This window comes from Melopsittacus undulatus, chromosome 1 (genome assembly GCF_012275295.1).
Source record: "Melopsittacus undulatus isolate bMelUnd1 chromosome 1, bMelUnd1.mat.Z, whole genome shotgun sequence".
NCBI classification, from domain to species: domain Eukaryota; kingdom Metazoa; phylum Chordata; class Aves; order Psittaciformes; family Psittaculidae; genus Melopsittacus; species Melopsittacus undulatus.
Window position 1 is genome coordinate 63,275,398 of NC_047527.1, and position 16,739 is coordinate 63,292,136.

At 38.0% G+C, this 16,739-nt stretch overlaps 1 protein-coding gene across 1 annotated transcript in view; it reads right to left on the reverse strand.

Annotated features, from left to right (window-relative positions):
• The window catches only part of GABBR2 (gamma-aminobutyric acid type B receptor subunit 2), a 446,922-nt gene that overhangs the window by 21,121 nt on the left and 409,062 nt on the right, over positions 1 to 16,739 (reverse strand). Inside the window, exons 14-15 of the mRNA XM_034064922.1 lie at positions 12,682 to 12,792; positions 1,148 to 1,372 (exon numbers count right to left, since the gene is read on the reverse strand). Coding sequence (XP_033920813.1) covers positions 1,148 to 1,372; positions 12,682 to 12,792 — 336 coding nt within the window. The remainder of the gene's footprint in view (positions 1 to 1,147; positions 1,373 to 12,681; positions 12,793 to 16,739) is intronic.

Here is a 16,739-nt window from a genome sequence, read left to right on the forward strand (position 1 = left end):
GTTCCTTTTGCACATATAGTTCCTGGTCCTCCTGTTAGAACCATCACCAAGGCATGTCATTTAGCACCAGATTTATTTGCTATAATTTGCACAATTTATGATTGAACATGGACCAGTAAAGAGTCACAACATTTTTATCACTGTTCTTTTGAAAACCTATTACCAGATTCCAGAGGTGCGAGGATCTGCCTCTTGACTCTTGCCTTGCAAATATTTCCTATACCCAATTGTATACACATCTAATCTGGGGTAATAAGACAGGTTTATGGAAGTCACTTAAAATTAATACAATTACACATTTTACTTAAAAATAGCAAAATACATTCTCCAGAACTTGAGACATTATTAAAGTAAGCTTATGTAGAAACCAGTTTTTCTTCACACAAGATGTGTCATCTGCACGTCTAAAGTGAAATGATCAAAAGTGAAATGATCCATCCTTCTGTCTGTATCTGCTCAGTTCTTTAAACAATGCACAACAAACACATCTTCAGAACTCAAAAGAGCAAAAAGAAATGAAAGTTTATGCCTCACAGTTTTTGCCTCACTTAGTCCATTCATTTCCATTCATTTCCGTATTAATAAACATATTGTCAGTGTCAACATTTGTAGCATACATACAGTTTTCCTCTGAAGGAAAAACGTACTTGGATACCTTAGAGCTTTTGACATAGTTGGCCTTACAGCATGCCAGTGAACTAAAAACCTCATAATATTTTCTAGGTATAGAAGCAGAGATCTTGATTATCTTGTTTAAGGTATGTAAGAAACATGGCAGACAACTGGACCTATCCCTCCTGAATCACCACTTATCAACCTTTCCAAAAAGTTCCCAAAAATTCAAAATGGATGCTACTGAAATTACATAAAACAATACTTGTTTCCCAGTCATACATTTGGTAAAGTGACAGGCATTAGAAACACATGTATTCACATTCCTGTCACTTTGCATATTCCACTTTCTTCAAAACCTCATGAAACTTTATTCTTCTTCTCAGGATCCATAGACAAGTGATTATAGATGGGCTTGGTTTAGAATTCACACACATGCTCTATACTTGATAAGGGAATGAACTTTTACATATTAAATCGCAATTACAAACCAGAAGGAAAAAAATCCAGACCCATGCTAAACAAATTCACTTACCTTAGGTACAAACACAAGGCAGAGAGTAATGGTGCTGCAGAATATTATGACTAAAGCAACAATGCAGAACTGCACATTGGGTTGGTCCCGTGTAAGGAATGAAACAGCAGCACCAATAATGCACATTATTCCCACGTTGTATACGCTCATTCCGATGTACTTGCTGTCATTCAAAGCAGGAATGCTGACATTTCGTGTCTCCCAGGCTAGGAAGCACCCAAATAACTGAAATGGTAAAAGAAGTAAAAAAGATGATAATTATCAGAAGAATTGGCTGGCATCCAGAAACAGCATTAGTTTAAAACTGGTATGTTTTCTGACTTGACAAATATAGATGATATTACAATACAGAGATAAACACCTACCTTTTACCCAGTATCTAATAACCTCTGTAATTTGATTCCTGCTCTCGTAAGAAGAAAGTGAAACTCGGAATTAGTTGTGATGGGAATGTGATTCAGATTCCTCTGAATACTATGGCCTTCATTATATCACACTTTCAGTAATTTTTACAGACAGTCTTTCCTGTCTGTTTTCAAGGATTCCAGTAAAGATACAATGTGCATTGTTCTTTTAGCTATTTTTAGCAGCTGTTCTCAATATACTCTTATCAATCCAGTCATTCATTTTATGGTTATCACCTACATTAATAAACAGCAGTGTCAAGATGTGTCCCATGGGAGACAAATATACAGTGTAGAAAGTGTCACCCTAGTTGTTCAGAGTGAAATTATAATGTCTTTTATTATAGTGTGAGTTGGTAATGGCCTTTCAATTGCAGTTGTCTAATGATTTCTGGCATAAAACATCCTTGTGGCAATTTTTTGTTTGCTTTTTTATTTGGTGTACTTTTAAGTTTTAGATCCTTTGTTATTTGCAATATGCTTTTTGCGATTCAGCAGGGGAAAGTCTTTAGTGCAAGGAAGCTGTCTGCATCCCTTGAAATTTAATTAGATTTTTCTACATCATGAACTGCTGGAAACAATTATTTTCTTTCTCTTGGATTCCTCAGAGAAATTCTGGCAATGCAGTAGAACCAAAATGAACTCAAGACATTGTAAATAGGTAACCCAGCTTACAGTCTAGGCAAGCATGATAAAAATATATGGTGCCCTGGGTAGAATGGCAGACAGCAGATGGTGTTGGAAAGAAGGGAAGGGCAGAGAGAAAGACCATCACCAAGATTAAAGATATGGTTTCTGTGTTTGCTAGCTTTTTCTGATTACACTGTAGGGACCCTGGCAGTGTTCAAGGCCAGGTTGGAAGGAGTGTTGGGTGACATGGTTCAGTGTGTGGTGACCCTGCCCATGGCAGAGGGTGATTGGAACAAGATTATTTTAAAGTCATTTCCAGTCCTAACTATTCTATGATTCTATGATGACAGACAAGAGGATGAAAGAAAAAAGGTGCACTCCTATTTGCCTTGGTACCCTTCCTCCCAGACTATCACATTTGCCCACTGCCATGTGGGCAAATCTCTTTTCTACACCTGCAACCTCTGTTGTAATGCAGGAAATTAGAGGTTTATGATGATGCCATTTGGGAATTAGTTGCAGTTGCCTAAGATTTACCTTCTCTTTTTTTCTCCTTTGGGAAAAAATACAAAAAATGTCAAAGGCAAATAACCCAGACTAGAACACTGGTTGCTATGTCAAGTGCAAGAGGGTAGGGAACTGACATGTTTCCTGTGCTAGCTCAGTTTTGCCCTTATGTGCTTTCAAGTTTAGTAATAAATGGACATTAATAACTGCAAATTTCCTTGATTATTTGCTTAGTTTTTACCACAGCTGACAATGGCAACAAACCCAACCATTTGTGATTCAGCTGCTTTGCACTCCCACAGAAACTAGCAGGCTGCAGCCACCTACCTACTCACCCAGGCACTTCAATCCAGGACTTACTGCTGAACTGCCAGCCCTGCCCTCCCATTGCTGAGTTTGTCTGCAAGCTTATTCCATTCTCTTGCCTACACCACATATGTTACCCTGCCACATGCTCATGAGTGGAGTTGGCATGGAAGCCCATGAAGGGTGGCAGGCTGGAGATGCTGCCTAGTCTAGGCAAGTCTTTTGATCACCCACTTGACAATTCTGCCATCACTGCCACAATCCTTATCATGATACATAGGCAGGGGTGGCCTTTTCCAGAACAACAGCAGCAGCTGTCCTTGCAGTCCTTACCCAAGTCTTCCTCAGCACCATTCCCAGCCTGTCCCCTTCCTACCCAGGGCACTCCCATGCCTCCTTCTTGCAGGACCATCTCTTCTGCTTTACCTGTCTCCTCTAGTAGGACTAGAAGTCACACCTCACCCCAGTCCCATGCTTCTTCCCCTGCCCTTCCCAGTAGCCTAAGAATTGCAGGAGGGAAAGTAGTGGATATTGCAGGTGGAGCATGGGAGGGAGCTGCTCTTGAGAGGCCAAGGTACACGTAGACATATAGTTGGAGTGGAGAGGGGTCTTAGAGCCATTCAAGTAAGGCAGTTGGGGTGGGTAAGGTGTTTATCAAGATAGGTAGCTTTGTGCCAGAGAACAAGTCATGCCCTAATACATTTTGAGAGCTCTCACATAACCAAGATGATACTTCCAATAAGAATGGGTTTCAGGGGGCACTCTGCTGTTGGGTCTGGCACTGTGCACAGATGGAGCAGGGAATGTACAGACTCCATTACAAGCTCTGCAGAAGCGAATTGTCCACTCTATTGACCTGACTGCACCAGTGACACCTTTCTTCAGGATACATTCAGGAAAATGTATTCCTCCCAGACTTGGCAGTTGCCTGTTGTGCACTCGCTGCACTCTTGGTCCCTCACTATTTAGCTGTGCTGCAAACTTCAACTTTGCCAGTACCTGAACTGACAAACAGGCTGGTCTGGGCTGAGCTGTTTTGAGGGGTAAGAGGAATGCTTCTGTGTGTGTCTAAATCATGTTTTTAAAAGGTTGAGACCTTGATTAACTATGGCAAGATTTCGATCTTCTCTTGCTGCAGTTAATTATTAATGAGATTTTTAGGGTTGCAGGTCATTCAGCACTCTCCCCCACTTCTCCCAGTATGAACAGATTTCCTTCCAAAAGCATTATTCTGGGAATACAGCCAACATACTTGAATGAGGCCAGCATTTATTACAAATAATGGGCATGAATTTATTGCTGAGGCAGTTATAAAGTGATCTAAAATATCAATTATAATGGAAAAAAGATCATTTGAACTGTGTTGTGGAGGTTATAGTTTGGCCCATTCTCATTTATAATTAAGAACAGCATGGAAAATGGTTAAGTATCTTCCACATGAAAGGAAGATATTTATTTACAAGATAACTAAAGAATGGGAGAAGCTTTTGCAGCAAGTGGGTTTCCTCAGAATGATGCACTATAAATCTGAGAGCATTGTTTTTAATTTTTATTAGCATTTGGTCAAAATGCTTGCCTCAGGAAGAGAGCTCTCCTTTTCTAAAAGTCACAGCTCATCTTTGAGACTCAAACATGGATAAAAGCTGATTTTTCTGCAGCCTCCTGCCAGGATATTGGTGATTGCAGAGGTGCTCCTTTTTTGCCTGCTACAAATGCCTTCAGGGCTCCATGGGGTTGGTAAGATTTCTCCTTTGAGAAAGAGCTTTCCTAAGGGAATATGACACCTCTCTTTCCCTCCATATGCCCTTCTTATTTTCCCCTTTCCTGAGGCTCAGCCAATCTGCACAAATAAAAGATTTGCTTTTATGACAGCAAAAATCCTGAAAATATGTAAAATGGCTTAATTAAGGAATAAGATGCAGACATTGTTGTGAAAGGTCCAGATTTCCACGATTCCTTGACAAGTTTTGAATATGAAACTCATGAACTCCAATTCAAACCATGGACATTTAGTACCCAAGTTCAGCTGCTCTTTACTCCTGGTACTTAAACTTTAAACATTAATCTTCCCCAGATATGTAAATCATGCTCCTCATTATGCTTACGGGCACCTATGTCTTGAGATTACTGTGCAATTTAAGGACCATTTGATATTTAAGGCTGCCTCCTGGGATTTGCAATGCAGCTGTCTCTCTTCCTATTGTTCCTGGAGTGTTCAAACTGGTAAAGGCTTCTCTGAGTATGCCTACCAGTTTAGCCTTCCCCCCACCCCCAAAATACAGTAGCAGACATCTTCATTCAAGACAGTGATGCTGGTGATGACCATTGCACAGTGTCATGCTTTGATCACATGGTGCAATTCCAAATTTTGCCTGAGATTTAGTTCCTAGCACCAGAGTAGAGATTGTCCCTTTTGGAACACATAAAGAATGAAACTAGGAAGGCTTCCTACATTGTTAGTCATTAACTTCAAACCTTTTCCCATTTTGGTCTACTAAATACACATCTTGTTGATGTAGAAAGCATCGTAAAAAGTCCGTTTATATTTTCTCTGAAGGGGTGAGCTGTACAGGCAAGATTGGTTTGCTTCATCTTTGAAAGTAGGCAGCTTCCATTTGACACTACACTGATTTAGAATATTGTCTTTGTAGCAGTCAATATGGTGGGTTTAGGCTGTGTTGTCAAGGAACCTAAATAGGTTGTGACACAACCATTGTATGAATTTGGGGAAAACAGTATCTGAAGACAACAGGATTGTACCACTGTGACTAAAGACAGAAATCTAGTTACTAAGAAGAATCTGTATTAAAGTCTTAGAGGGATAAGAAGACTATGGAGAATACAATATATAAATTAGCAGAGTTTAACAGGCAAACTTTATTTTTTTTAAACCTTGTACTGACTAAACCGTGATAGCTGGGAATAGGAGTGTTTGTAGATGAAGTACTGGAATGCATTTAACACTATTTTTCAAAACTCTACTGGCTAGTTAATTTTAAGTCTTGTTCACCAGAATTACTGCTAAACACAGTAACGATTGCTTACTGATCCACAACATACATTGATACAATCAATTGTCTAATTTGCTAGTGGGCTGCATAGACTGTGAGATGACAGGCAGGAAATTATTTATCTTCCTATATTTCCTCTTGCCCTGTACTGCCTTTAAACCATTTCATCTATATGTTTCTTTTCAGTGTCTTGTCTCCTTATGCTTTGAACATTGGTTGCGAGCAGTATTAGGAAAGAAAGAAAAAGAAAGAAAATTATACTGAGGATATCAGACATGAGCAGAAAAATACCAGAGGAGAAGTCTCCAATCTTGTCAGAAGTCTTGCTTGCCAATATCTAGAGCATATGGTTTTGGAAGGATTACATATTGGATCAGGTTGCAGCTTTTGCAACTAATTACTGTACTGTAATAGCACTTACTGTGTTGACCTGTGGATCATAGCCTTGTTGTTCTGTGTGAAAGAACAAAAGCAAGCCTTTACTTTGCAATATTATATCTTCGGATTTTGTTTGTTGTTGTTATTTTGGGTTGGGTTTTTTTTGTTTGTTTGGTTTTGTTTCTTGGTTTTGTTATTTTTTTCTAGCTAGATCACTGGGACACTGCCTATCTTGCCACCCCTTAAAACAAAGGCAGTTCTGGACTCTGGCCTGTAAAGACCTCTCAGACTGAAGTAACTGTGAAGCTGGACTTATCAGTTTCCCTACTCATGTTCATTCATTAAATCCAGACCATCACAGGCATATTTTTATTTCAGTGAAATAGCTGCAGATTTTTTTCAATGAGAATTTTCAAAACATTTTCAGGTGCTCACTGGAGAATTGGGCAGTAAAAATACTGAGCAGTTTTCAGGAAGATGCAGTGATTTGTTTTTTAATTGCCAGCACACCAACTAAGGTTAGCAAACTGAAAGACAACTATACCCTTGTAGGTCTTCTATCTTCACAGTCAGTACAATCTTGTGTTAAGTCATCATCACTTTCTCTCTGATCTGGTATGAGTCAGCTATGTATTTAGTTCATGTTCACAGAACTGTTCTGGATAGACAGTACTAAAGGGAAGCTTAATATTTCCATTGAGCATTAGGATAATAGCTAAATATTTTTGAATTGCAAGATACGATATTCAGCTATTGAGTGGCGGGCTTTCTTCGCAAAGGTCTTGGCAAAGTCCTTTACGCTGCAGGGCACTTAGCATAGTCCTGGCCAGGGCAAGGTGGAAACACAGCTGCACAAAGCCATACATGTTAACATGCACCCAGACAAATTTTTCCACATTATACCTCAGACTCCCAAATCAACAGGTTAATAAAATATTTTCCCTTCTTTCTATTCAGACTGCATTTGACTTTTATCCATGAAAATCCTTCTTAGTCACAAAGCACATCTTAGTAACTAAGTTGAAACATGTATGCAATTGGTTGTTAGAAAATATCCTTTTGGAATACCTTTATTCTTGCATAAGATTACCACACACAATCACAACACCATAAATTGATAGATCATCTCTGATAAAAATAAGAGTGTGCTATAATTTAAATCTATTTTTGTTATGTAAAAATTGATGCCAAGAGACATGTAAGGAATTACTGCAGTATCTGCAATATTTCAAGAATATATTTAAGGTTTCCTTATGGTCATAGTAGGGAAAAAAAATTATCCTACAAAACATATGGTAACTTATGTTTTGGATGATAAAACACTGTCAATGATTTATTAAATTTATATCTGGTGCCACTATAAACTACCCCCTCTATCATGTCTCCCCCACCCCAAGCTTAACTCTCTTCCTCTCTAATGACTGTAAGATGGGACAGATGGGGTGGTGCTAAATGCACCAAAAACGTGAGTTGGAATAGTGAAGATCAATTGAGAAGGAGACAGTCCCGTCTTCTGAGTACTCTTTTCAGTCATGAAAGCCTCTCCTGGAACATTTTTCTGTTTTGGTCTCTGCTATATAAAAAAGATGTGGACAGACTGGAGAGGGTCCAGATAAGGGCCACAGAGACGATCAAAAGACTGGGAAACTGCCATGTGAGGTAAGGCTGAGAGAACTGGGTATGTTTAGCCTTGAGAAAAAAAGGCTCAACAACATGTGCCAGTATTTAAAGGGTGGCTACAGAGAAGATGGAGTCTGCCTTTTTACAAGGAGTCACATGGAAACGATGAGATATAATGGGTACAAGTTACTCCTGGGGATGTCCCAGTTGGACACAGAAAAATTTTTCACAATGAGAAATATCAGCCATTGGAGTTCCCCAGGGAAGTGGTGGATTCCCCAGGGTTGGATACGTTCAGGATTTAGCTGGACAAGGTACTGGGTCATGCTTTGCCAAGAAAGGTTGGATCAGATGAACCTTGAGGTCCCTGACTTCCAAACTGGGATTCTGTGTTTTTATGAAGAGAATTAGGAAAAAATGCAAGTAAATGTGTTAAAAATCAAAGCTATTTTCAGAAAGTAATGAGGAATTTTAACATAATCTGGAGACTATTAAATTTTTCTACATATAGAATGTATTGATTAGATAAAGAAATTAAACAGCAACTGAAAGGTGTCTGGGTACATACTGTAAACGATCTGCACTAAAGTTTGTAAGTGTAAAGAAAATTTACTTATTCAAAAGTTGTTTCTGTTATGCAATTTAAAACAAACAAGCAATAAAATTGGCCAAAGACTAGGCAGAATGTAACAAAAGTTAAACAGCAGAAATTCATAATAATGATTATGAATTAAAGTTCTAAAATACAGGTGGTGGAAAGGGAAGTTAAACATATAATAGAAAATGAATGGCTAGCAATATTAACAGAATTCATATGGATTTCTAAAAGCATATGTGAAAAAAGGAATTCTAATAATGATTCATTCCTTGGATGATGACAAATTCAATAGTAATGATGCATGGTAAGATATGTTTAATGAGTATTTTTGTTTTATATTTATATAGAGGTGGAACAATCCATTCATGTCTTGCCTTGCCAAAGCAGCAAAATGCAGTTTATTTCAGCAAGAAGACCCTGTCAAGACAAGCTGTTGCAAACAGAGAGATCCAGTAACTTGCATGCAGAATTTCTAGGGATTGATTTAGAAGTTGTCTGGACTTATGGACTTATTCGTTGGCATTTATTGGAATTCTGGCAAAGATCCACTGAAGATATAAAGAGGCCATATGGGAAAAGAGAAAGTAGAACATCTTCAGCGATTACGGAGCTATTACAGTAATTTCTATTCTAAGTAAATTAATGAAATGGCTGGTACATGAACTGAAGCAACAAATGACAAAAAAAATATATATAATTCAACATGCTATTATTTTTTTTTCAATGAGATTGCAAGACTGAATAATCACATTTATGCAGCCTATTTGGATTTCTCAGTAATGTTTGTCTTAATACTGTTCAGTATTGTTATTTAAAAATAGTATGTCACAAAATTGATAAACCAAATTTAAACTGATTGAAATCTATGTGATAGATGTCAACTTGCAATTAATTAGAATTAATTAGAAGCTATTGACAAAAGAGATTATCCAGTTCTAACCCCCTGCCATGGGCAAGGACACCTCCCACTAGATCAGATTGCTCAAAGCCCCATCCAGCCTGGCCTTGAGCACTGCTAGGAATGGGGCAGCCACAGCTTCTTTGGACAACCTGTGCCAGTGCCTCACCACCCTCACAGTAAACAATTTCTTTCTTATATATAATCAGCAACACAACGAAACTTTGAGCATATGGGCACCTTGAGTCTAATGTTAAATAAACACATATTAGGAAGAGGAAAATCAAACTGTAGACAAGTCTAGTGTGTGTGGTTAATAAGCAAAGAACTCTCATGGAGTTCAATCCATCCTTAATCTCGTATTGTTCTGGTTGAAATCATAAAAATAATTCACACCCTCAGAAAGATTTTAGTGCACTCACTAATAATGCACCACTGGCAACCTTAAGATGGTGTGATTTCTATCATCCTTTGGAATATATGAAATAACTGTCATTTTCAACCATGTCTACATCATCAGAAATCAAAGCTAAACGTACTGCAGCTGATGGTAACCATGTACAAGCAGACAGACCTTGAACTTGTAGGTAGCCTTTTAGGAGCTGAACCTGAGATAGGAAAAAATCTGAGACCCATATGTATGGTGGGACTTGGCCAGGGTCACTAAGACTAATATAATAACAAAGGCAACATTTAGAATGGCTGTCTTCCTATTATTCTCTGGTCTCTGGTCTTGAGGAATCTGAATCCAATAATTGAGAAGCCTTCTTGCATTTACTAAGCATTTCCTTACATCCCTTCAAAGACAATTGAAGAATCATGAATCTGATTTTCAGTGTTTGCTTACTTTAATATAGAAGGTACAGGTGCATCCTGGAGAGTAATGCCTGCTCTTATATTGCCTTGTCTTGCCTTCAGTGCCCTTTTCTGTCCTTCTGTGCTCTGCTCTATGTTGAATGACTTATTCTCTGCATCAGTTTTAAGTCATCAGAATGGACAGTATTGCTTTATATCTTCAAGCCAAAAAAGAAAAGATCTTTTTTAGATTAATCTGATCTTCTTATTTTCATTTACAGATGAGAGGTTGCTATAAATAATTTTGGGCTGAGTAAATCATTAAGCCATTTCACCTCAACTATTTCATTGTACTGTAATTAAAAATTATTTATTATAAAGTAATTATAAAGTTAAGTTAGAGGTATTTTATTATTACAAACAGCAGAATTTTGTATTAGCTAAGCCCTTATAAAATGATACAATAACATGAGAGTTTCTGGTTTTGTTCTGAAGGTAAAGTTTGTGTGATGTACAGAAACACCATTGGCGATGAGATAAAAAGCATCAATCCTGTTGTCCTTACATAATTCACTGCAGCAATTATTTAAGTGATTCAGGAGAGTATCTTCCTTTTTAACATGTATCAATTTCTGTGACAAAAGGGCACTGGAGTAATAAAAAGTGTATATTTCACCAGTGGTTATGAAACCCTGTGTGCCTGAAATAAGTGTAGTGAGTAATGCCAAATGGCATTTGCAAACTTGAACAAACTGAGTCACATATCTTGTAGAAAACAGTTCAACATATACGACAACTAACCAATTTTGGGCAAAGGACTAGTGAGTGCCAATGCACCTTGATTACTATACAGCACAACTCAAACTTGAAAGAAACTTACAAGAAAATTACCTGAGAATGATTTTAAAAATATATATAATGTTATTTTCCCTCTTTAATTTTTAATTGAAAACATTATTGAAGTTATTTTTACAAAAAATCCCCACTGCTTGAATTCTTCAATATTTTTAAAGGAATGCTCTTTGTACCTAAGTGAAACAAACATATTTACTTGTTTATTTTTCAAACAGAAATCCCTTGATGCTGTGCTACATGTTGAGATTACTGTGAATCCAGAGCGCCTCAGAGCTGTGTGGTAAGACATGTTGAGATGTGAAAACTCTCGCAATTCCTGATCCCTTTGGGAGGATCAAATATGTACTAGCTCTTGATTTCACAGCCTGCTTGGGCATTCTCTGAAAAATAGGCATCTACACCTAAAATGTCTTCTTTATTTTTTGTTGTTTTTTTTTAAATGGGAAGGTGGGCAGGCTTCCTTTTGGCTGGTCACTCCAAAATCAGAGCTCTCACCTGGGAACTGCAGACACTTGGTGTTGGTGCCTTCTCTCCCTGAAGGCATTCCCCAAGAGCCCATTCTGACCACAAGCCTACTGATTATTTAGAATTCAAAAAATAAAAATAGCCCTAATCTCTTCCTGTTGAGCTTCATATTTCACATTTGAAGATCTTTCAGCCTGAAAAAAAAGCAGCATGACTTTGCAGACCAGCAGTCATTCAGTGTGAAGAGGGAAAACAAGTACTTCATTCACCAGCAGCTCCCTCTCCCCAGCTCCCCCTAGGGCAGCAGCTCCAACCACTCTGAGAGGAAGCAGCTGACCCAGTCTTTCACGGGTGTCCTAAGGAACAGGCATGCTGCAAACACACAGAACAGATTGAACCCTTCGGGTAGTGTAAACAAATGTTTATCTAGATTTAGCATCCAGATGGGACTCAACTCAAGATAGGTGTTCAGCTGGTCAGTGCTGTCAAATTCAGATGTTTTTAAAACCTTCAGGCTAAGGAGCTTTTAATCACTAATAGTCACCATTACAGTGTTTTAATCAAGGTTCAGGATTCCTGGCTCCCAAGGTTTTAGTAATCTCTTTGTGGAGATGGGCTTTGGTGACAAAAGGATTATTTTGATTTGAGCTCCAAATTAATATTGTGTCTCCCGCGGTTGTTCCTGAAGGACATTTGAAACTCAGAGGCAAGTGTCTGGAATAACCTAGTCCCATCCTTCTGGAAAACCTAACAGAATTCACATGATTGGGATTCTTTACTTACAAAGTTGACTCATTCATGGATCCATCTTTTTACTATTGAATTTCTTGGTTTGCCATATATCTATAGTATTATCTTTAAGTGCTGTTAATGTCTTACTTATTTTGCATATGCATATATCCATACATTACTATCGAGTGAACTTTAGAACTGGTCCAAATATAAAAGATGTATTCAAGGAAGTTTTAAATCACTCCCAGCCATCAGAAAAACAAATATAATTCAGTTCATGCCTATCAGTAAATAGCAGCTTGAAGCCAGTGCTGTGCAAAACAAGCTGTGCTTACCATCAGCAGCCCTTTATAAGCATAGACTATCCCAAGCCATATTGTCATGTGGGTGTTTTCGCAGTGCTCCAAGATTGGTCGGATGGAGATATCTCTGCCCGCAGGGTCCGGCTGGAAGAAGAAAAGGTAAAATATTTAGATTCAGATTTCATTTATATCCACACCTCAGAGGTACTTAAATTTATTGTCAGTAGATTGAGGATGGGTAGAATACAGAATGGACAGCTTTAAACTAGTGATGACTGGGGAAACATGAACCTGCAAATGAATACAGTCAATAGCAAAGATCTGAAGATACAACTGTGTGGTAGCTATCCCCAGCTGAGGTCACCATTACTGCAAATCAGAAACAAAATATCTGAAGTCACTCTGTCACTCTGTCTTTAACAATGTCAGTCACATTTATCAACTTTAGGACACCTAATTTTTCTACAAGGCAAACAGCTTGAATGCACAGGCATGAGAATAAATGCACTTAAAGTCATCTGTCCTTTCACCTGAGGTTCTTATGTCACTGGCAAATAGCTGATAAACAATGTATGAAACACTGCAGTGTTTCAGGTGTTTTTTCACTGATAACCATGAGCTAAAGCAAAGACCATTTACTATAGAATCCACAGCAACAGCTCTGAATAGAGTACAAATCATCAAAAATCTGGGGAAAACATGTCCTTTAGAGTCAGTGAACATCAGTGAAGAATTTAATATTGCTGGAAGCTTTGCAGGTTTCCATTTATTTTGAAAAGGATATTGTGTAGAAGTGCAGAATCAAGATGACTTGCAGCTTATGAGGACGGTTTGTGTGAGACAGAAGTTATAACAAAGATTCAGAGAAACCTGTAAGAACCACCCTCCTCAAACTGCTTTTTAATGGTGTACATTGCATAAGAACACAAGGTGCTTTTCATATGACATACTAACAGATTCCACAGAATATTCCGGTTGGCTATGTGTGTACCTACAGTCTATTTTACATTACAGAAAACACTGAAATACTGAAAGCTGTATTTTCTTTCTGCTTTGAAACACTGAAATTCAGCTCAGCTAAGATCAACCCAAACCTAACTTTCTGTATCCCACTCTGTACAGTGGGCTTTGCAAATTTCCCTTTTTGATGAATAACATCAGCAAAATGTCTCATACAGAAGTATAATGATTATTATATGAGATAAGGAAAAGTCATATTTTCACTAACTGAAATGTAGAATTGTATGTAGAAGGACTTCAGAGGGATCTGAATAATTTCCTAAAGCTTCTTGCTGCCTCTGATGCTGCTATGAATTTTGCTATGGATTTCAGTGATTACAGCAGTAGTCTCTAACTCAAGTTTCTTTTATCAGTCTTTTTGTATGTGAGGTATTGCTCCTGACTTCATACAGTGTAAAAAAATAATGTAACAAGTAAGGAGGGTAGGAAAACACAAACAACCCTGTGCTGTACACTGCACAGTCAAAGGATTCACAATTTTCTTTGAAAACCCTGCAGTAGGCAGGACATTAACATTTAAAACCTTTTCCGATCCTGGACTTCTGTAGAAACCCTGGACAGGAGAATAAAGATCTCTGATAAAAGGTGTCCTAAATCAAAATAAGATAAAAACCAAGTAGAAGATATTAACTCTCCCAGAGAGCTTATGACTCCACCATAATGGTTGCTGATGGCAAGCAACCACCCATTAGCATTGAAATGACTGCAAAGATTAAGTGTCATCACAACATTTAAAATGCTATGAATGTTTGTCTGGGGATCAGTTGAATTACCTCATTTTCCTTCATCAATGACAAAAGCCTGCTGCTAAAATCTAGGTGCACTGAAGGGAAAGTACCCTTTCATGTTAAAGTCACATACAGCCTGTTAAGTTGAACATAATTTTTGGTTAGTATGAGGTAAAGTTCACATGACAAATCATTCAAATATAGCTTTGAATGTGTAACTGATGCATCAGTAGGACTGTACTACAGAGAAATTCTTCTGAGATTCCAAACTACACAAAAATTTCAGTTTTATGCTTTTGTAAAACAAGAAAATATATAAATAATGCTGACTTCCACCTGGTACGATGGACAGCGTAATGTGGCTTGTTCCCCTTGTCCCTGCATAGAAACCTCCACTCACACATCACTACTTCTAACCACCTGTAAGCAACTGGAATTATTACTTATTTTGAAAAACATTACTGAAATGAGAGCTCCTACTTGGTCAGTGGCAGATAATATTTTTATTTTAATTTTCAGTAAGCAGTTATTCTTTATCGCAAATTTGCTTCAAAACTGGAAAGTATATATCCATTTATTACTCAAAACTGAAAGACCCAGTCAGAAAAATAATGAAACGGAAAACATAACTTGTTTTCAAATATTGTTAGATAGAAAGAAATTGGAGCATACCCTATAGTAGGAAGGTTGCCAGATTTTATTAGGCAATGATATTTTTTAGATTATGTTAATTAAAATAGTGCATTCAGATTTCCTGTCCTGTGAAGTTCCTAGAGGGAGTAAGAAAAGAGAGAATGCTGATTGAGGCATTGGCAGAAGCGTATATGGGGTAGCACTTCTTCCAGTGTGCTTTCCAGGTCTGCAAGGTGGTAGTATTTGAAACAAAAAGTTGCTGAGGTCTGATGCGTGTGGAGTTAAGCTTTGGCAGGTAGCAGTAATTTTACAGTGAACTTATTTTGCTGATTACTTATCGCTACTAGAAAATGACATTCCTGCTTTACTGCTTTTAATTTGCCATTCTGTTTCTTCACTGATTTTGCATGAATTAACTAATCACAGCAAAAGCTGGGTTAAAAAAAATACGATATTTTCTGATGTCAAAAGAATTTTTAAAAACTCTACAATTACAGCTGAATGGAGCACTTCACTGACCTCTCTAATCATCCACCATTTGTGCACTTTGTTATTGCTTTAGAGAGGATGACAACATAAATGCTACCAGTGATTATATATGTACTGGAAATTTGCCCTTTCCTTTTATAGAAAACAATCTAAATGCCCTTCAGATGTTATTCCTAAAAGCCTGAAGACCTCCTATCTTGTGATTAGGCTAAAGCTTTCCTACCTCTTCTGAAACCTAATAGGGTTTCTGACATTGACATAAATTTCCGGAGTATTTTCAGCAGTTGAACATAAACAGTTTAATCTGTTCACTTCATAAAAGAGCTGTGTATCATCCCCTGTAAAATGCTTGTTTTACATTAGATCTGCTAGGTCTAGAAAGCAACCCAAACCAGTAAACAGACTGCCTACAGAATGTTTATATCTGTTCTCTGTGCATGTTCATATCCTTATTAGTCAATTCTGTATTTTTGTTGCTTTTTCATTTTCTTTGCTCTTTAGTCTGCTTGTGGGCTGGCAGAAACTCATCGTAATAGGTGAGTGATGATTTAGGTGGGTACTCCAGAGGGAGGACTGAAGTTTAAAACCACCTGGAACCATCAGGGAAATTTGCAGGAGGGACCCTGGCAGGGGCAATGGCAGAGACTGCCAAGTGCCTCCTGCCTTCCTACACGTCCTCAAAATAACTAGGCAGCAATGAGCCTCTTGTTTTCTTCACATATCTGTGAATTGCAGTACAGAACTACAGGCTGGTTTAAGCTGCTTTTTGAGAGTGGCCTATGTGAGGAAAGCAGAAAGCCAGCGCTTCAAGTACAAGTGTAGTTTTCACTGAACAATTATCTCCAATTCCTTTAAGGATCTCGTTTTGCTTGAGGAAACAAATGTATGCAGTGTAATGGACAGCTTTCCTTGTCTCAGGCTAAGGTGTGAGAAGATAGAGCAAACCACCCTGAGGCACCTGTGCCTTCTAGGCATGATGTTACTTGATCCATATATGCCAGCTCCTGTCTCAATTTTTTCATCTACAGTTTCTTAGTGGCTATTATACTAGCCAAAATCCCTCTGGAAAAGACCCCATGCAGTGGGGAGATATTTATATGAGGATTAATTTGTCACTGACTTATTTTGTGTCTTTATTGCTATTCCTTCTTTATAGCTCCACATAGGTCTTAAAAGGAGGAAACATCATGAGGCATTTCATCCAGCAAATCACAGAATCAT